The sequence below is a fragment of the Camelus dromedarius genome, chromosome 14 (genome assembly GCF_036321535.1).
Source record: "Camelus dromedarius isolate mCamDro1 chromosome 14, mCamDro1.pat, whole genome shotgun sequence".
Classification (NCBI taxonomy): domain Eukaryota; kingdom Metazoa; phylum Chordata; class Mammalia; order Artiodactyla; family Camelidae; genus Camelus; species Camelus dromedarius.
Window position 1 is genome coordinate 56,891,614 of NC_087449.1, and position 22,416 is coordinate 56,914,029.

A 22,416-nucleotide genomic window follows, 5' to 3' on the forward strand; every position below is an offset into this window, starting at 1 on the left:
GCTTTTTTGTTGTCTATAAACATAACATGTATTCATTAGAGAACATTCATTATAAAATTATAATAAATAAAATTTTGAACTTTTGTCTTGGCAAAAAGTAAATTAAAGACACAGTAATAAAAGGTTAATCTGTTTATAGAGTATCTGCAGGTTAAAAAAACAATCTAACAGAATATTGAGTAAAGGATAAAATATGAAATTCACAGAAAGAACAGTCAATAAAAAATAGGAAAAGATAACTCACCCTTATTAGTTGTGGAAATACCCTTTTTTAGCTATTAGTTTGACAAATATACTAATACCCATGAGAATGGAAGAAATTCAATACTGATGTATTTATGATAGAACTGTGAATTGCTTTTATCTTTTTGGAATGAAATCTGGCAGTATCTGTTAAAATGAATGTGTATATGTGCACATGCTTTCTTTTTTTTTAGAAGTAAAGGTAGATAAGGATTTAAAAGTAGTTCTGTGGCAAGAAAAACAGCAAAAAATATAAGGCTTTTCATTAGGAATGGTACATGTATACTGTGGAATATTGTGTAGCTGATGTATCAATGAGCTAGATCTGACAACCTGAAGAGGTTTCCATAATAAACTAAGGAAAATTAAAGCATTTTGCAAAATAACTTACATAGTATGACCCCATTTTTAAAAAAAACAAACCTATGTTTGATAGTGATTATTTGTATGAACCATAAAGGTATGGCAGACTGTGTACCAAAGATTGTTAATTAACTCTTGTTTACCTCAGGCAACTAGAATTGGCTAGCTGGCGGAGAGGAATATTACCTTTATATTTGTGTGTTTCAACTGATATTTTTGTCATTTTTAAAAAGAAGAAAATTACAAGATAAAAAGCAAAAGTTAAGAGTAAGAAAAAAAGCCTTTGGGATACCATTACTTGAATAGATTTATATTTCTTTTCATAAATAGAAGAATACTATTTATATGCTATTTTAAAATCTTTAAAAAGCACTTCTTTTTAGCAGGTTCATAACAGATGTATGCATATGCTTATTGATTATTTACTTTAGAAACCACCTAGACCATTTTAACACCTTTATTGAAGTATAACTGACATAAAATTAACCTGTGCATATTTAAAGTATTTAATAGTTTTGACATCTATATATACTCATGAAACCATTACAGTCATCAAGATAATGAACATATTTATTAGCTCAAAAAGTTTCCTCCTGTTGGTTTATAAATCCTTACGTCCTGATCTACCCTCGCCCCAGTCCCCAAGCAAGCACTAATCTGCTTTCTGTCACTGTAGATTAGTTTGAATTCTTCAGAGTGTTACGTAAATGAAATCAGAAAGCATGAACTGTTTTGTCTGGTTTCTTTCACTCATTAGGTTTATCCATATTGTTGCACGTTAGTGGTTCATTTTAAAAAATTGCTGACACACTATGGATGTACCACAATTTGTCTGTTCACCTATTAGTGGGCATTTGGGTTGTTTCCTGTGTTGAGCTTTTACAAATAAAGTTGCTATGAACTTCTGTGTAAAAGTCTTTGTATGGACATATTGTGTCATTTCTGTTGAGTAAATAACTAAGAGTGGAATTGACTGGGTTATATGTAAGTGTGTGTTTAATTTTTTAAGAAACTGCAAAACATTTTCCAAGTACTTGTGCATTCTGTATTTTCACCAGTAATATGTGAGTATTTCTGGTGAATTTCCTTTACACCTTTTCCAAAAATATGTCATGTATGGATCTGTTTCTGAATTCTGTTTTTTCCATTGATCTAGTTGTTTTTCTTGATGCCACACTGTCAGGATTACTGAGGCTTGTAATAACTCTTGGAATCAGGTAGCGTTAAGTCCTTCAACTTTATTCTTTTTCAAAATTGTTTTGGCCATTCATGGTCCTTTGATTTTCTATTTTAATTTTAGAATTCTTTTTTCTACAAAACCAATTGGAATTTGATTGAGTTTGTATTGAATTTATAGATAAAATTGATGTCTTGTGATAGTGTCTTCTTGACCCATGAACATAATGTACTTTGACATTTAAGTCTGTCTTCTTTAACTCTCTCAGGAATATTTTGAAGTTTTTAATATATAGAGCTTTTGTAATTTTGTCAAATTCATATCTTTTGATATTATTGTCAATGGTGTTTTTATTTCAACTTGATTTTTTATAGCATATATGGATATATAATAGACTTTTTCTGTCTCATATCCTACAACCTTGCTAAAATTCACTTACTGGTTTTATTAGCATTTTTTGTGGAGATTCCTTTTGATTTTCTATGTAAATACTCATCATTTCTGAAGAAAGACAGTTTTACCTCATTTCTAACTTGATGCACCTTTTATTTCTTCTTTTGGTTACTATTTTTATTGAAGTATTGTCGATTTACAATGTTAATTTCTGGTGAATAGCATAGTGACTCATATGTGTGTGTGTGTAATATATTTAATCCTTTTCATATTCTTTTTCATTATAGGCCATTACAAGGTATTGAATATTGTTCCCTGTGCTATACAGTAGTACTTTGTTGTTTATCTAGTTTGTATATGATAGTTAGCTGCAAATCCTGACCTCTCAGTTCATCCCTCCCCCTCCCAGTTTATTCCTCCCCTATTTCTTTTTCTTGACTTACTACTCTAACTGGAACCTCCAGTACAGGGTTGAATGGAAATGGTGGAAGTAAACATTCTTGTTTTGTAATGGTCTTAGGGAAAAAGCTTTCAGTCTTTTTACCATGAAGTATGATATTAGCTATAGGTTTTTGAATTGTCTGGTTGAAGAAGTTTTTTATTTGTAATTCGCTGACAGATTTGTTACTTCAATCAAGAATACATATTGGATTTTATCAAATGCTTTTCTTTCATTTCTTGAGACAGTCATGGTTTTCTATTTTTGTTCATTAATTACTTGGTATTTGAATGTTAAACCAACTTTGCTTTCTTGGGATAAAAATTGATCATGAGGTATTTTTCTTTTCATGAATTGTTGAATTTGATTTGATAAAATCTTATTTAAGTTTTTTTACATCTAAGTTCATGAGGGATATTAGCATGTCATTTTCTGGTATTTTTCACATTTGGGTATGTGGGTAATGGTGACCTCATAGAATGAATTGATGAGTAGTCCCTCTTCTTCAATGTTATGGAAAAGTTTGTAGAATTGATGTTGTTTATTCCTCATATGTTTGCTAGAATTAACCACTGAAGCCATGAAAATACATGACCCATAATGAGCACAAAAATAAATCAATCAAAACTGTTTTATAACTGACTTAAGTTACTAAAATTAGCAGGCAAAAATCATTAAATAATTATTAAGAACAATTTTAACTGCATTTCACATCAAAAAGTAGTGACATGGAATTGACATAATTAGAAGAACAATTGATAGATTCATTAGAAAATTAGTGAGGCTATACAAGACTTGAACAACACAATCAACTAACTCGACCTAATTGACACTTACTAAACACTCAAACAGCAGATCCAGAAGTGCAAATGTCAGATTTGCCCAGACAGACCATATTGTGGGTCATAAAACAAGTCTTAATAAATTTCAAAGGATTTAAGTCAAAGCAGGTGTGTTCTCTGACTACAGTGCAATTAAATTGAAAATCAGTAAGAAAAATATCTCTGGAAAATCCCTAGAATATTTGGAAAGTAAATAATATACTTGTAAATAACCTAAGGGTCAAAGAAGAAATCAGGAGGGAAATTACAGTGTTTTGAACCAAATGTTTTTTTGTTTTACATTCCACATGTGAGTGGAATCGTATAGTATTTGTATTTTTCTTTCTGACTTACTTCACTTAGTATAATACCTTCAGGGTCTGTCCGTGTTGTCACAAATGGTAAGATTTCATTCTTTTTTTTATGGCTGAGTAATATTCATTGTTTACACACACACACACACACACACACACACACACACACACACACACACACACACACACACACACACACACACACACACACACACACACACACACACACACACACACACACACACACACACACCCACATCTAACCCATTCATCCATCGATGTATTTTGTTGCCATATCTTGTCTATAGTAGATAATGGCTGCAGTGAACACAGAGGTTCATATATCTTTTTAAATTAATGTTTTCACATTCTTAAGATAAACATACAGAAGTGGAATAGCTTGGTTGTATGGTAGTTAAATTCTTAATATTTTGAGGAATTTCCTTAGTGTTTTCTATAGTGGCTGCAACAACTTACAGCCTCAACAACAGTATGCAGAGGTTCCCTTCTCTCCACATCCTCTCCAAGATTTGTTATTTTTTGTCTTGATAGTAGCCGTTTTAACAGATGTTGTTGATATCTTGTCTTGATTTGCATTTCCCTGATAAGTGATATTGAACATCTTATCATGTGCCTTTTGGCTTTCTGTGTGTCTTCTTTGGAAAACTGTCTATTCAAATCCTCTGCCCATTTTTAAAATCAATTTGTTTTGGATTGTTTGTTTGTTTAAACACCTTTATTGTGGTAGGATTCCTGTGCAGTAAACTACACGTGTTTCAGATGTACAGTTTTGAAGAATTTTGATAGGTGTATACACCAGTGAAACCATCACTGCGATCAAGATAGCTAACATTTCCATCACTCTGGGTTTTTTTTTGTTGTTGTTGAGTTGTATGAGTTCTTTATATATTTTGTGTATTAACCCCTTATTGGCTATGTGATTTGCAAATATCTTGTCCCACTTAGCAGGTTGCCTTTTCATTTTGATGATGATTCCTTTGCTTTACAAAAGCTTTTTAGTTTGATGAGGTCTCATTTGTTTATTAAAACCCAATTATTAACCTTGTCTGTGTCCCCAGTATTTTTCAGAATTTATTTGTTAGTCATTTCGTAAAAGGAACTCTAAGGGAACACATGACTTTTCTGCAAATAATGGAAAATTTTTCAGATATCTTGAAATCATAGTATTGCTTTATTTTGCATTTTTTATTTTAAAGTGGTAGAAATTAAATGTGCTTATAACAGTTGAGTCCTTTTGGAGAATGGGATTCTTATGGAGAATTCCTTTAAGCATCTCAGTTCCAATAATTAGGAGTCCCATGCAGAGATTGTCACTTGTCCTGTGATGCTTTAATGCAAGACAAGGAGGAAGGAATCTTTGTCTTTGTTTGGGAATGTCAGTAATACCTCTTTATCAGAGAGCTGCTGTTACTTGTTCAGTCAACAAATATGTGTCCACCCTGTGTAAGAAACTGTGCATAATTCAGGCAGTATTGAATATGATGTGTTAAATAAGTAAGAATTGGAGGCAATGGGTTAAGAGACTACCTCATAGTTAAATCAGTGCAGTAATAAGGGTCTAATCTAAGGTGTAGGCATTGGGAATGGACCAGAAAGGAAGGAACAAATCTGAGGCAACATCTTAAATTTGATTCCCTTATTCTAGCTAATTTGATCTTAATTGTCCATTAAATCAGGGAGTTAGTGTTTCTGTCTCTCTCTGTCTCTCTCCCTCCCTCACTTCCTCCCTCCCTTGTCACCTACCTCTTCTCCCCACTGGAATACCCAAAGTTTACAGCACCTTTCCACCATCAGTAATAGTAGGAGAAGGGATGTAAATCACAATCTCACTAGACACTAGGTGTGTGTGTATCTGTGTTCAATTTTTAAAATGGCTGAGAATCTCCTAAAGCAGTGTGTGCTTTCTCTCACCTCTTCTTGTGATTACTGCTTTAAATCAAAACTTTAAACAGCCACTTGGACATAGTGAGGAACAATTCCTGTGTGTAAGTAACTGATTTGAATAAAGAATGTTAAATGTGTTATGTTACCCATGGAAGAAATGTTTAATGTTTTGGGATTGGGTACATTTGATATAGTTTTGAAAGGAAGTTTATCTACATCTTTGGTTTTGTTGTTTAGAAGAAACTGCTCCTAAGTTTATATTCGATCTTAAAGAATCCTCCAGAAAGTGGTCTTCCCTTTTCCATGAATGCAAATTAGAACTGAATCCATGCATATATGAAATACAATTTTAGATGTACAAGTTCACCAGACTGTATAACTCTTAAAAAGGATTCTGCTTTGAAAGGAGAATTAATCACAAGCATTTTGGAGAGATGCACATAAAACATACTGGTTACATAAAATCAGAAGATTTGTAAAAAATGAAGAGAGGCTACTACATACTACATACATGAATATACATGTTCATCGTAAGACTGTAAGGCAATAACAAATTTAAACCCACGCATAGTTACCATAATCTGAGTTCCATACTTCGAGAAAATGTATGGTTTACCTTGGGTAGGCCACAAAGAAAGAATAACAGCTGGTCTTACAGTGTTTTCTTGTTCCTTATGGTCTGTGAAGGAAAAGATAAAGAAAAATTGGCTTGAGAGTGTGTGTAACAAAGGAGAGTTACAGAATATTTTTATGAGGGTGCAATAATTTTGAGAAGAGTGTTAAATGTCTCTTTTTTTTTCCCTTATTCCCAAAACCAGTGAGTGTTCATATTATACTGTTCTTCCAAAAAAGATTTCAGCCTGCCCCAGATAGATTGGTTGGTTTAGTGAGATCTAATGGATCTTGTATTTCTATAGGAAATTAGATTAGATGGGTCCCTTCAGATTCATGTTTATTCATTTTTAATAGTGTTTGTATTTATTAAGTGGCCTTTCTTTGACTCTTTCCCCTACCTACCCATCTGTCTTAATACTTCACTTCTTTCTGTTGACTCATGTGTTGCCTTCTGTGGCATTCTTTTAACACATTGACTGCCACAGCACACAAATCTGGGTGACAGTTGTGTTTCTTCAGGGGCACCTAATCCACAGTAGGCAATCAACGTATTAATACATTCTATTTGCTATCTGATGTTTAAATTGTCTTTAAAGTGCATACCCAAGTGTTGAATGATTTTGTGGAATTTGTAAGCCAAATGAGTAAAATTTTAAAAATTCTTTGTAAGCTTAATTTTCCATCTAGAACTTCTGGTACGATATAACTTACCTGTTTCTTCCTTAGTTTTCATCCCAGCAGTATGAAAGGCCAGGCCAACAGCACTGATGTGAAATGAGAACTGAATGAAATCTTAAAGTGTCCTTTTGTTGTCTAGAAAGCTTAAAAAAAACAGAATCTGGAATTTAATATTTTTTGTGGCTTAATGGAACCTTAGGTATCATCTAATCTTACACTTTATAATTGATTATGCTGGTGTCTAAGAGTGTGACTTGCTTAAGATCACATAGTTGATTAACCAATAGAAGCAGACCCGAATCCAGAATCGGCTGGTAGGCAGGTTTCTTACACGGATGCCCATCACATATGGAATTATTTGCCTAGGTATGTCCTAACCATGAAGTAGTAGCAATTGGGGCTACTGGTTGAAGGCTCTGTGAGCTGATGTGAACAATTTGTGCCTAAAACGTTTGACATTGTAATCTCTGGGCCACAACTACACGATCGTTCATTTTATCCTCCATCTATCTCCTGCGTATAAATGAAGCCCTCTTTTTTTTCTGCTAAATTTGAGTATTTAGACTGAAAATTTCCAAACTTTGCAGGGAAGTAATGGCAGCCTGCTCTTATATTTCAGCTCAGACAGCTATAACTGCACCAAAGATGTGGAAGAAACCAAAAGATCGGACCCGAACCACTGAAGAGGTATTGGAGGCAGAACTGGAGGTAGGGGGCAGCAGTAAATCTCTTTAGCTCCTCTTAAGAACAGTAGTGCCATTTCCTAAGAAAAGTGTGGATTTATAACTTTTTCTTGAGATACTCTTTTCTAAGCGAGACTTTATATATTAAGCTCAGAGTCTTTTTTTTTTTTAAGTTCATTTACAGTATTTTTAAAAGATTAATAGTATTTCAGTTTCATTGAATTCTTGTCTCTTTTTCAAAATAGCTCTCCTCAAATGGCAAAAATAATTTATTTATCAGTTTTTTCCTTTTATTAAGCAGATGGGAACACTAATCTGGTTTTTAAAAATGTTGGCGGGTTTTTGTTTATTTTTCGAGAACCTGTTAGCAATGTTGGTAGAAATCATCTGGTACATTTTAGGGAAATTTATTTTGAATCTGTTGTCTTTTAACTACACCCAGTAACATAACTTTCCACATATGATTTGTCTATTTAAACTAAGCCACACCAGATTTTGCTGTAGATTACAGCACACCAGGTCCCGGACGTAACGTGAGGAGTCAAGGGCAGATTTAGTCCTAAAGAGTACACTAACAATTTCATAGTTTGTAATCTCAGTATCCTTCGTGTTAAGTACTGAAGCTTTGAAGAGTAGTATAAACAATCTCATCTCTATGTTGCTTTTTTCTTTTTGAGCTCTTCTTCTAAATCTACTTTATTAAAGTAATTTTTATTGAATGTTTAAGATGAAACATTAAAATGTAGAAATTATTTTTAAATGACTTTAAGTGCATTTATTTCATAAAGATTTTCTATCTATTTATAATTCTTACCCTCTTCAGGCAGCTTCAGTACCCCTTTATTACTTCTCCCTGTCCTGTCATTGCTCTTACATGATGCTCTGTTGATGTCACAGTTAGTCCCATAGCAACAACTAAAATGTTTCATGGGTATGATTTCATTGTGGTTTTCAGGGGGTAAGAATTGGCAATAAGTCATAGAGGTGCAAATAGTTGCTGCACTTGTTTTGCAACTGAACAAAAAAAATGTTGCTCCTACAGAGAATAAAATACCTTCCAGAGCCAGGGGAGTCTCATACATTCCTGGTATGGCTGTAAGAACTTCACAAACTGGTTTCTCTTTAGGTTCAACTGTTATTTATTTGTTTTCTTCTATTTTACTTCGTGTTCCTTTGCCCTGTGACTATTTTTCTAAGCATTATTGAATGCTAAATGGGTAGGTCACCATTCCTTTGCTTCCAAGTATTCATCCTCATCTTTGGGTCAGGGGTTGACAAACTTCCTGTAACAGTCCAAATAGTAGATGTTCAGGCTTTGTGGACTGTGTGATCACTGTCACAATTTCTCAACTCTGCTGCTGTAGTCAAAAAGCAACCATAGACAATGTGTAAATGAATGAGTGGCTATATTTTAGTAAAAATTTATTGAAAAATGAAAATTTTATGTTCATTGAAATTTGAATTTCATATAATATTCATATGTCATAAAATATTCTTTGGAATATTGTTCAGCCATTACAAGTGTAAAAGCCATCCTCAACTTGCACACTGTACAAAAACAGATGATGAACCAGATTTGGTCTATGAGCCGTATTTGCTAAAACTTGCTTTAGATTGTTATTATTCATACACGAGAACTGTTTGGATTCATTTTAAACCAATTGCTTTTTTCTTAAACATATAGTTCAAAAGTGTAATAAAAAGATATTTGGTCATTTATACACAGACTTTTTCCAGAAATCCTGGTCTGTTGTCTTTCCTAAAATTGAGCATTTATTAGAGTATTTTGGTAAATATTGGTTGCCATTGTCTTCTTTTTTCACTGGTCATCAGACTCTCCTTTTAGATTTTTCTCAGCCTTTAAAAGAATGTTTCAGGTACCAGCATATTTTAAAGTTACATATTGAGTTGTTTCATCATTGCAAATATTTAATCAGATTCTTTAAAGCCAAGAAAGATAGCATGAAGGATGATTCATCTTAAAATTACTGGTCAAGGCATCTTAAAATTTGTTTTAAAATTTTAGGATATTTCATTGATCATTACATACATAGTTGTCAACCTGATTTTCTAGCACTTTAACAGCTCATGCATTAAGCAGGCAGTTTTATCAACTAAATTCTTCTTTTAACAAGTTTCTGTAAAAGTTTCTGCTTTAACAGTCCAGCCAATGAGGTGCTTTCCTTTTTCAATCTGGTTTTCTGAGTAAACAATTTAGGAACTATTAGACACTTAAAGACTAATTGAATAGAGCTGCATCCTGCTGTGAGAAGAATAATCATCTTAAATATTTAATGCAGCTATTTTATGGATTCCCGTGAAATATATCCCTGTAACAATATGCCTCAGACACCTCAGTGATTCTTTGTGCTCTTAATTACAGATTGTCATTGATGGAACCAGGTTCTTTATACATTTTTTTCCAATTAGAGATTTACTCTGCAAGTAATACATAGTCTGTTTATACCCAATCAATTGTGTGTTGATTTTAGGTACAGAGAAGAGGACTCAGTAAATTTTTTTCTCTAAAATACTGTTTTTTCACATTTTACAGTGTCTGAAATAAGAATTCTATATGATTGTCTAATGTAGTAATACTTCTCTTTAATAAGTTTAAGTACCATTTACAGACTAACATACCAAATTATTAAAGATCTTCTTGATGACCTATACTTAATTATAAGGTGTTATTACAAAGTTATTTTGAGTTAGACTGCTGTAGATTATCGAACAAGAAAAGCAAAAATAAGAATTAGCAGTGAGGCTGCTGATTCATGATTCAAACTTGGCAGATCATTTTTTTTCTCAAAGTCTAAAAGATGCCTACTTTCTGCCATGTTTTATAAAAAAAAAATTCTTTTTAGCCTTTATTTTCTTGGAATTTTTATATCTTATCTTCCTTTTGGTGGTTTCCATGCTCTATCTTCCTATTAGGGGAGCGAGGAAGTATGGGTATGTGTCTTTGGATGAACTTTTTATTGCTATTATACAAACAAGCCCTAAAAACCATCTCTTTCTGTTCATAACATTTTAAAATTTAGTTTCTTTCCCCCATGATCTGATTTTATGGTAAAAGAAAATTTACTGGTACTATACCTCTTACAATACTTCACTCATGTAACAAAGTAGAATTTTTAACTCTCAGAGAATTCTAAGAGCCAATAAATATTATTTTTCATTAATTAGTTGGGGTAGATACTTCCTGGTGTATATGACATTCTTTTATACAATCCTCTGTCAACCCAGTTCAACGGAGTCTCTGTTTTGGCTCTCCTAGTGTGAATTTATCAACTGGAATTTGGTAAACTTCTATTTCCTCTGAGTGCTTTTTCCAGAGGATTGTTTTCAGTGTTTTCCTTCATGAAAAAGAAAGACTTAAAATTCATTGAGAACTTTGCCTCAGGTTTTGATAGTTCATATGACCCTTAAGAAATATTTTCTTTGTTTGTTTTCTGAAACTGAGATGGTCAAATATAATCTGGTGAATAACTTTAATTGTGTTTTACCTTTCAAATATAGACAAGCTGCACCAGAACCCAGATTTCTCCCTGGGGGAATATATTTCAAGCATTTTTCCATGTATGATTTGAATATGATTCTCAGAGAATTCTAGGAACCAGTAAACAAAAGTAGATTTTAACTAACAAATGGCCTCCTTATAAAATGAGAGATGATCAGCTTTATGGGGCTCAGATTCTTTAAACTTTTCATCGAACTCTCCATTTTGCAGCCAGAGATCAGCACAAAAATACCCTCTAGTGTTTCTTTTTGTATTTGCTGAGTTTAGTGGCAAGGGTAGGAGTGCTTGATTTAGATTCTGACTAGGACTCTCATATCTGTCAGGTTCCAAGGATTAACAGTTCTTTCCATTCTAACCTTTGGTATATTTAGATTTCATTAGTCATGTTAAAGCATTTCAGTAGCCATTTGAATTGTCTGCTTTATTCCAGGAGATGAAATGAGAAAAGTGTTTTAAATAAACTTACCATTCTAGTCCTGTATGCTGAACACAGACATCCTTATCTTGAGTGACATGTTTTCCTATGCTTTTTGAGGCGATAGGTGTAGGTCTTCATGTATATTTACACACTGTGAAAAAAAAATAACCTCTGTGTTTACTTATGCTTTAGCCTAAAGCTGAAGAGGAGCTTTCAGGTGACAAACTACTTGAATCTGAACAGGATAAAATGAGCCAAGGGTTTCATCCTGAAAGAGACCCCTCTGACCTAAAAAAAGTGAAAGCTGTGGAAGAAAATGGAGAAGAAGCTGAGCCTGTACGTAATGGTGCTGAGAGTGTTTCTGAGGGTGAAGGAATAGATGCTAATTCAGGCTCCACTGATAGTTCTGGTGAAGGGGTCACATTTCCATTTAAATCAGGTAAGTTTATCCCTGCCTTCCTGTGTATGTCTTTCTTTCTCCCCTTCACTCTTCTGCAACATGGAGAGATGTTGCCTCCTCATAGAGAAATATTGGACAGAAGAAATAGGCTAATCACAATGTAACATTTACGGAGTAGATCAGCAGGCATAAGTTAGTGACTAGCAAATCCACAGAGTCCTGTGTTGGCGAAAGTGATGATTGATGCTGGTGTTCTGCTTTTACTGGCGTTGGAAGAGCAGCTGGCAAAGGGAATCAGTCAGTGCTAGGCTGGTGGAATTTGACAAGAGAAATTTAATTTATTAATTTTAATTGAAAGGAATCAGATATGACCATGTTCCTTGAGATAGTATACCTGTCATTTCACAAACCTTGAATGTAGTGGTTGTTTTTGTTTTTGTCTTGACAGAAATCACTGTAGAACTGAACTCCAATAGGCAGTCAGAAACAGTATGACTGAGTTATTAAGCACCTATGGTATGGGAAGTGCCCTGTGAAATATATGATAAACCCTAGGGGATCTTTCACCTTTAGACACCATCAAACGCATTAAACCTCTGTCCCAATACTATGTAAATTATGGTTAACTTTGAGATTTATTGGAGAGATTTGATATTGATATTTGGGGTAAGGTAGTTGCTTTGGTGGAAAGTTTGGGTTAGATGAGAAGTTTTTCTTAGTCTGCCAAATCTAGAGTGACCTCTGCATGACATAGGGTTTGAATGTAAAATATCAGGTCTCAAAAATAATCTAGACCAGCATTTTTTAAACTTTTGGTTTTAACCCATTTAATAGGCTGTGAAATTAAAACCAAAAATTTTTTAAAGGGAGGATAGAGTAAAAATTGTCAGTGCATTACATGCAGTAGGGGAAATTATTGTTTTAAGAAACTTTTATTTCATTTATATATGTGTGTGTGTTTTTTCTGAGCCACGAAGTCATTATATTTCTTCCTGTGAGTTGTAGTAAAAAATGTTTGAAAGCCACTGGTTGATACCATATATTGATCATTAATATTCAGTGAAAACACTACCAGTAAACTGCTGCTAATGGGCTTTATGAAATTGTAAATTTTGTTTTTAACCTTAGGAATCAATATACTGAAATTTCTTCTGAAGTTCTAGGCTTCTTTCATATCACCAAGCACTTGAGTTACCACCAGTCCTTGTTCAGGAATTGAGACACTATTGTCATTTTTAGGGCTGTGTAAATTATATTTTTATCCTTTATTTTGACAAGGAAAAAGTACACAACTATAGGCCCCAACTATGTTAAGTATGTTGACCAACTAACTGCTTTTTACCCTTATACACTGGCAGTAATTGGGAAAAGGGGCGATTTAAGATTTAGATCCCGATAAACTGTCTAGGTTTTAATAAATATAATATGGTAATAAAGTATCTACAAAATTCTCCCAGACCATCAGTGAGTCTATTACCTGTACATTAAGAACTACTAATAAAAGGAAGGATCCAGTGTGCTGTTGTGAAATGATCTGGGGCCTGGTTTTTGATGTTAATTTAACATTTATATTAAAAATATTAGCTAAGAATATATTTAGTGACAGGATTTTTGGAGAAAGGTATATGCCTTCCCATTTTAGTTGGCTCAGCAAGGAAGTACATTATTTTCTTCAGATTAAATAGTAGTTGGGAAAATTCTGTATCTATCTGCTTTAAGGCGTATAGGAATTTTAAATAAGTTATTTAGTTTTGTGTTTTACATTCTTTTACCATATTTCTTCTTTGAAAGTAACATTTCCAAGTGAACATGCAAAGTATCCTTTTTTTCCATGAAGCCTAGAGTATTATATTAAGACTTGGTAGTTTATTTAATGAAGATTATTATATCGCCCGGCCAAAGTCTGCTTAATGTATAAATGAAATGGTTCCTATAGCACCTACTTCAGATGACTATCCAAAGGTATCCAGAATGGATAAAACTATTAACAGTTTAAATCTTTACATGCTGTTTTCTGACTGCAGCTCAGTGTTTTCTTTGTGTTTTTGTTTGTGTATGATGAGATAAGGTAAATATTGCAATAGGCTTGTATATTACTGGATGTATACATATAATGACCTTATAGACAGTTGTCTGCCTGACATCCCTCTTTCTAGAATCCTGGAAGCCTGCTGACACTGAAGGCAAGAAGCAGTATGACAGGGAGTTTTTGTTGGATTTCCAGTTCATGCCAGCCTGTATTCAGAAACCAGAGGGCCTGCCTCCCATTAGTGATGTGGTTCTTGACAAGGTAAGCTTCACCATCAGAGAAAGCTGTGTCTTTTTGGTGGGAAGTGGTTTTAATTATCAGTGCAAATATGTGAAATATGAGCAGTTTTTAGGAATTGTTAAACCAAATGGCATTTTAATTAAATGTTTAACTAATAATGTTTAGGAATTAGAGTTTTCCTAAACACTGTTGAGTTTGGGGGGTATTATTGATTATAGTAATCGTGGAGTTTGGCTTATATTTGAGTGGTAAAGTTTTAAAATTTGTTATTGGCGTATTATGGCTATTTCCTAGTAATGTGGTGGGAATCGTATGTTTGTTGCCTAATATGCCTAAAGTGATACGGGGTTCTTTTTCCACTGTTCTGCAATTTTGGTACGGGATTAGGATGGCATTGAGGGATAGATCAGAAACCCAGGAAGGTATTTGGCAGATCAAACTTAAGTGGAAATTAACATAATTCGAATTATGTATAACTCAAAATTTTCATAAAAGGTACTTGTAGGACAGTTAGTCTTTAATCCTGTGTAAATAAATAGGCACCCTTTCTCTTTATATCTGATCTTAATGGGGGATACAGTAAATTAGTATAGTCTGTGTTTATTTCATCTGTTTATTCCTTCCTGTCTTCCTGCCTTACTTTGACCAATCATTAGTAGATTTCTCCACTGAGCTCCTTAGCTTTTCTGAGTCTGTAGTTAAGTTGTATGTCTGTGCAGAGTCAGATATCTCCAGTTAACAAGGCAGACAAAGTAAGATTTTAAATAAATTATCACACATGAAACTACATAAACCTTGTATGTAAACTACATAACTACATAAACCTCCTTTGGAGATTTGTTGTCCACTCAAAATATATGTTTTACTAACCGTAAGTCAATACATCAAAATTAAAATGAGCAATAACAGGATTCTTATAAGGAAGTCCTCTGATCTTGGAAAAAGATTCCAAAATTTGGCCCTAGTTCATAAGATCTCAAAATAGCTTGTCTTGTGCCATTCTACTGGTCCTGAGTGTCTAGTGAGTCATTCCACTGATTGTATGTAGTCTCCCCTTGGGAATTGTAGGCCTCATCATTCTCAGGGAACTAAAAAAATCATTGTTGACCTAAGGACTCTATGGCTAGCCCAGGAGAATCTATCATGATTCATATCAGACTTCCACTGGTTCAAAAAGCCAGAGCTTACCATTTCAGCTGACCTAACTTCAGTCTCAGTTTTTATCTTTGTGGCACTGAATGCTCTGGAACTCATGTCAAGCTTTCCTTTGCTTCTTCATGCAGATCAACCAACCCAAATTGCCAATGCGAACTCTGGATCCTCGGATTTTGCCTCGAGGACCAGACTTTACTCCAGCCTTTGCAGATTTTGGAAGGCAAACCCCTGGTGGAAGAGGTGTACCTGTAAGTGCAAGTTTCCTACAACCCAATTAGTTAGAAACTGTCATAGACTTCATGACATCTTGTCTAACGGCAAGAGAGCGGCTTTTATTCACTGATTCTTCTAACCAAGAAGAAGAAATAGAAGAGGCGAAGACTATCCTTTCCATCCTAATATTAAAATAAATAAAGAATACACTTGAGTCATTTTTACTTAAAAGAAGCTGGTCTGCATTAATTTGGTCTTGATTTTTTTTGTTTTTTGGCTGATATGACCTGCAAATGGGTTAAAAAATAGAGCCAACCTTGAGTAGGATTCCTGCTTTGTTTTGAGGTGTCCTGCTATACTAGAGCTCTCTGATGACATTCAGCTAATGGTCATCTGTTTGTCTTTGTTTCTACAGATTTGCAAAGTGCAGAGCAGGCATGGATTGTCAATTCTGGAACAGAGCAAAGCCCCAGCTTGTACTCCACTGGCGATGTCGCACCCACCCCTGAAGAGCCTGCCTCTAGGGGTGCGCTGAATCCTTTTTTGTTTTAAACAATGCTCTATAGTATTATAATTTCTGTTTTGCTCTTCTCACTTACTGTAGGTTGTGAAGTCAAAATATGAAAAAATGATATGTACAGAAGAGTGTGGTATTGGTAAACTGCAGATTGCCTTTATACCCCCAGTGGCAGGCTCTTCAGCGGTGGAAGTGGCATCACCAATGGAGTTATGCTGGGGCACTGCACTGTGCAGATTTCGGCAGCCTCTGCCTACTCCATCCTTTGTAAACTTGTAGAAAGCATGGGGTAAAGTTGCCAATGATGTGAATACCTCTTTTTTCCAAAGTTGGAATGGTGTAGAACACACTTAATCTAAAGTTCTGGAGGAGCTTAGGTTTTGATGTACATTTGCAGGTCACCCTGTTAACACTATTATATGTTTGTAAAAAAATTTATATAAGGTGACACTTTTTATTTCCTCATCATGTTTTTATTTCTGGATGGCAACTTTTGAAACCTGCTTTGAAGTAAGAGGACACCATCTGAAAACAAATGTCACTTTGTAGATATTTTAATTATTTGCCTGTAGCCAAATGCTGATTGAAAATACGTGAATATCTACACTGTGTTGAAGCTTTTGTAAAACCTACAGAAAATCTTAATTTGCAGCATATTGTTTATTGGCCATCACCATCTTAAAGACCTCTGTGTGTCTTTAAATTTTCACACAAGTTTGAAATTTAACCTTTGTCTAATTTCTCCAAATACCAAATAAAAATTTTTTCCAAAGTTTTAATTTCCTCACCAGAAAGTCTTAGAAAGCAGCTTTCTAGAAACCATTTTATACCTTATTTTTCAGCATCAATTTCCCTTGTTGGTAGTTTAAGTTTGTTTTTTGTTTTGTTAAGTTTGTTAACCTTTGTTTTAGTTTTAGTTTCATTTTTTTCTATGATTTTTTTCATATTTTATTTTATTTTATTTTTAACATTTTTTATTGAGTTATAATCATTTTGCAATGTTGTGTCAAATTCCAGTGTAGAGCACAATTTTTCAGTTATACATGAACATATATATATTCATCGTCACTTTTTTTTCAGTTTGTATTTTTGTTTTGCCAAACATTTGAAATAATGTTGATGCCGTTTTGATTATTCTCTGGTTAACAGCATCTGTGGTTATCATATTGCTCAATTTGTTCATGTGTCACTCGCAGAAGGTATGAATTCATACCTGTGTCTCCTCTTCCAGCATATCCTGTCACTTTTCATTACAAGCTTGCTGTTGTCTAATAATCAAGTATAGCAAAAAGGAAATATTATGAATTAAGAATAGCTATATCTCCCTTAAAATAGTGAAGTTAGAAAATGAGTTTTAAAAGTAACTGTCACAATGTATGTTTGTCCACTAATTTATGTGCCTGCATTTTTCAGATACATTGGTTACTTGGTGCAAAGTAATATGACAGGAAATGAGCCATTATCAAGAATTTGTAGTGTCTCCAAAAAAAAAAAAAAAGTTTTATTTAACTTACTTTCTTTGCATAGCTCTGTCATGTGCCACAAGCTAATTTTTAAGTGGAATTATTGTGATCTATCAGGGTAATAATGATATATTAAGCTTTTTTTTTTTTTTTTGATGTATTAAGTCTTAATGCAAGTAATTATTCTTCCAGCATCTCTCTTTGCTAACAAACATTCTGCACTTAATTTGTCCAGCTTACCTTGGTATACTGGTGAAGATAAAGATGGGAATTTTAAAAGATATATATTATACATACCCTTTATATTTATAATAGCATGTAAAGGAACAGTCAATATGCCATTTGGAAAAAAGCAGCAGCCCTCCTCTTCATAGTCTTGGTTCCACACAGCTTCCAAATTGGCTTATAAATAATTACCACCGAAAGATACTAAGATCTTCTAGGTGTGCTTCATAGTATAGCTTAAGTTGCCAAGACTCCTGGTATGAACTTCCCTGCAACAGATTGTGACAAAATATTTTAAATGCATAGCAATTGTTTTAATGCCATAGGCAGTTACAATTTTCAAACATTAAAGTAGGTCTTTTGATGGACAGTAAAGGGTATAAGCACCCAGGTATTATCATCTCTCTGATTTTTAAAAGTCAAATTACTTGGCTATTGTGATATTAATTTTAATAGTAATCTCTTGGCAGACATCATAGGAAGTACCCCAAAAGAAATGTATTGAGAGATAGGCTGTAGACCTAGAGTAGTAACTTGCCATTTATGTTCATTGAAACTAACTTTGAGATTAGCTGAGCTGTTACAAAAATCCTAGGTGCAAAGACGTTTCCTGAGTTTATATCATCCTTCCCTCTCTCTTAAAGGAATCCTTGGTTATCTCTCTTTAAAAAATGCTAAAATGAATACTGGTCCTGTTTCCTTTGGTTATCCAGGTAAGCAGCGGAGTTTGAGGTTATAGTCTCTGAGTGAGATAGAAGCAATGCATGTTAAATTCTAAAACGGAGATGGTACAGTTTCTTATTTAATACATTAAAGAAAAAGAGTGGATAAAAAATTTATATTTTCAGCTCACCTGGAATAATTGTGGCTCACTAGTTAATCAGCCTCAAATTTTGCTATTTTATCTTAGTTCTGATATTTGTGGACCCTGTGCACCTTGTACCCGAAAGTTCCTCATTTCGCCGTTAGTCAGACTTCTCTATCCTTCAAGCAAAGAGACCAAGCTTTATTTCTTTTTATGTATTTCATAACTCTTAGCACAAGATCCTAGATTTTGTTTATGTTTAGTAAATAAGTTATTCATTCATATATGGTGCAACTTTTGAAAGATACTGTAAATCTGACAATTTATATTAAGTTTTTCACACACAAAAAAGGGGACACAAAGTGTTTCATTATATCAGCCTACATACCACTTTTTTTTAAAGTTTTCTTCTCTTCTTTGGTATTGATGATGATACCTGATTCCATACCTAGTTTTCACAGTCCTTTTATACAGTCTTATTATATGCCATGATTCTCATAATAACTTTTGTAGGTAAGTTAAGCATTTGATATGTGAGAAAGTTGAAGTTCAACAAAGTTGAGACTTGCTTATGGTAACTTTGCTCATAAATAGCAGAACTGGATTCAAGAGTCCATAATTCTTTTGTTTTCTGATCTGCTTCTCTTGTCCACTTCACCTCAGTCCTTCCAGGCATTGATGTTCCAACAGTAGATCATTCTCAGTATTAGCATAAGAATGTTAGAGATTAATTAATTAAGCATGTTAAGCATTTGTAAGTATAGTAATCTGTTGAGGGCTCAATACACTTAGATAAATACTTGTGAACAGTTTTATCCAGAGATACAGGTAAATTTAAATTTGTCTTGGGAGATTGCACATGGGTTACAATTTCAACTTTAAATTCTGGACTAACAGTTTATATTATCTGAATTTCAAACTTTTTTTCCTTTGAAATACTGATGTTATCTAGTAATATCTGCACATCTCTATACTGCTCATTTGAAATTCACACATATTTATCATGGGGCAGGTAAAGAGTTGTAGCATAAATCGTATTTACTTTTTAGAAATCTCAAGGCATATTCATTGGTGTTTGTAGTATTTTTCTGGAAATAGACATTTTCAGACTTTATTCAAACATAATAAAATTACATCCCCAAATTATGCATACTATAACTCTTCTGTGATTTTGACATAATCACCTTTTATTACACCCACCAGCCTTTGTTCTTGACAAATTTTTATGTATAAATGAATGGATTAAGTTAAATGTCTTACACTATAACTTTATTTGAATTAAAAAAATTTTTTTTGTTTATTTTTTTGTAGGGGGTAGGTAATTAGGTTTATTTCTTTAATTTTTAGAGGAGGTACTGGGGATTGAACCCAGGACCTCATGCATGTTGAGCATGTGCTCTACCACTTGAGCTATCCCCTCCCCGCTGTTTATTTGAATTTTATCCAAACATTGAAAGAGATAGTAACCCACATGAATTAACTCTAGAATATAACCTGAATTATAAAAACCAGACAATACTTGATTTTCTTAATAGAATTGTTTTACCTGGGCTACCATTTCAAGGTTTCAGTTATAAATAATATTCTTACAGTAGTATTGACTAGTTTAGCAACAGTTCCCTATTGTTACTTTTCCAGTCTGATTATCCTCTTTGGTTCTCTTTCAGTTATATCATGTCATGCTTGGTACCTCTGGGTTTATTTGACCTCAGTTTTTTCATGTTTACCAGTCTTAAAATTATATCAGTACTGAGTCCTTAGCCAGATGTATTTGACAAGATTGGTGTGTATTGCCCAGAAATTCTGTCTTGATCCTGATACATTTTTGATACTGCCACTTCTAATTAGGGCAGATGGTGAAAGGTAAGAGAATAATTAGTTCTGAGATGAATGATATATAAAGGCTTTGAAGCTTATCAAAGGCCTCAGACTATGTCTCTCTTAGAATGTCTCTTTTTATATAAAAATTGACCTTAAAGTTTCTACTTCCTTCTCTGAAGATTGATAGGAATTCAAAAGGACCGTGTTGGGGCATTAAGTGAGATATTATTCTGATCTATATGTCTTGTGAAGTGTTTTTTCTTCCCTTTTGAAATCTAATTGCAATGTCTACTCACCATTTAGAGAATGACATGTCAGAAAAAAGTAAAGGCTGTCAATATGGTATATATCTGGGAGGAGCAGAACTTACTATCAACCCATATAGTTAATCTTGAAAAATTACGTCTAAGCATTTTGAGTAGCAACTATTACGAATATTTTAATATACAGAGTACAACTTTTAACTTGCCCCATTACTCTTGCAGTAACAGTTTTTAATTTGATGACTAGTCTAACATGCTAACATATATTGGTTTTAGCAGAATGCATTTAATGGGACTCTAGCAGGAACAAAGAGCAGAAAAAGAGACGAAGGCATTTTTTTCAGGGAGCATTTTAGTTGCATTTCATTGATGATATAAGGAAGACTTATTTTGGTATTTCTGGCCCAGCAAATTTGGAGGGATCCATTAAGATCTACAGCCAGCCTGGGTATCTGTGTTACAGAAAATTGTCATGGTAAGGGTGTATGTATTTTCATTTCACACTGAAAGTTTACAGACCCAGTTTTGAAGCAGTTTTGTAACTGTGATGATTTCTGCCTGTGAATTTTTTTAATTGTTCAAATGACCAGTCCAAAGTCACATAACTAGTTAAAAAAAAAAAGGTGGAGCTTCAGTTAAGGGTAGTCTTTTTTGTTAAGAACAACAGCTTTATTAAACATAATTTTCCATCACTTTAGTTATCTCATTTAGGACTTCAGGATCAAAAATTGTGGTGGTGGAGAACATTATGGTGATGGTATTCTAAGACACCCACCCCCCAAAAAAAGATCTTATCTGAATTGAGTGCTTAATACCCATCTTTGCATCTAGAAATGTTTGGTGTGACCATTAGTCTTGACTTGAACAACAGAGCAGAGACAGTAAATTGTAAGCACTCTGTATGGATATAATAAAGAATATTCTTGTCCTAGTTGTTGAATGTTGGACCACGGAGATCTCAACCTGGCCAGAGAAGAGAACCCAGGAAGATTATCACAGTCTCTGTAAAAGAAGATGTGCACCTGAAAAAGGCAGAGAACGCCTGGAAGCCCAGCCAGAAACGAGACAGCCAAGCTGAGGATCCTGAGAACATTAAAACCCAGGTAAGAACAGAAGCGCATTCTAACGTGGTTTTAGAATTATAATGATGTTGTTTTAATTTGTCATTTTCTCTGTTATATGTAGAGATTTTAGTTTAAGATTTTTTCTAATTTTATTATAAGCATTCTAAAAGTTATTCTAGGTGCCAGCAACTTACTGTTTTCTCTTGAAATTGCTTTCTGTGTGCTTTTCAAAACAGACACCATATTTAGAGGGCTCATACATCATAGAAGTCTATCATTCAGCCTTAGATCAATATTTACTTTCCTTAAAAATGTGTTTTTAGATTCTCAGTCATCACCCTTTGCTACTCTAGTTAGCATATTGCTTTATGGTTCATTTCTAATAAGTTAGAATTTAGAAACCCACCTTGTTTACAGTCTTCTGTAATAAAATTGAATTTGTTGCATCTTTCTGCACATATCCTGCCCTCAGAAGTCCTTAGGGTAAATTGAATGAATTCCTTTAGTCCAGACAAAGTTACTATTTTTGTGTGTCAAATGGTATAAAGTCTTTATTCATTTTTTGTACACACAATGCCAGTTCCTGTCCCTGGGTTATCTCTGCTGTATCCTTAGGATGTTTTCGCTTCTAAGCACCAGTTTCTTCTTGAAC

The 22,416-nt window shown here is 33.8% G+C and overlaps 1 protein-coding gene across 18 annotated transcripts in view; it reads left to right on the forward strand.

Moving 5' to 3' along the window:
- EIF4G3 (eukaryotic translation initiation factor 4 gamma 3) overlaps window positions 1-22,416 on the forward strand; it is a 319,467-nt gene that overhangs the window by 232,850 nt on the left and 64,201 nt on the right. For 12 of the 18 annotated variants that reach the window (XM_031464263.2, XM_064493956.1, XM_064493957.1 and 9 more), the window contains 6 exons: window positions 7,568-7,656; window positions 11,762-12,008; window positions 14,126-14,259; window positions 15,522-15,641; window positions 16,022-16,132; window positions 21,633-21,803. In XM_031464263.2, coding sequence (XP_031320123.2) covers window positions 7,568-7,656; window positions 11,762-12,008; window positions 14,126-14,259; window positions 15,522-15,641; window positions 16,022-16,132; window positions 21,633-21,803 — 872 coding nt within the window. The remainder of the gene's footprint in view (window positions 1-7,567; window positions 7,657-11,761; window positions 12,009-14,125; window positions 14,260-15,521; window positions 15,642-16,021; window positions 16,133-21,632; window positions 21,804-22,416) is intronic. The other 6 variants (XM_064493971.1, XM_064493960.1, XM_064493964.1 and 3 more) reach the window with 1 other exon arrangement.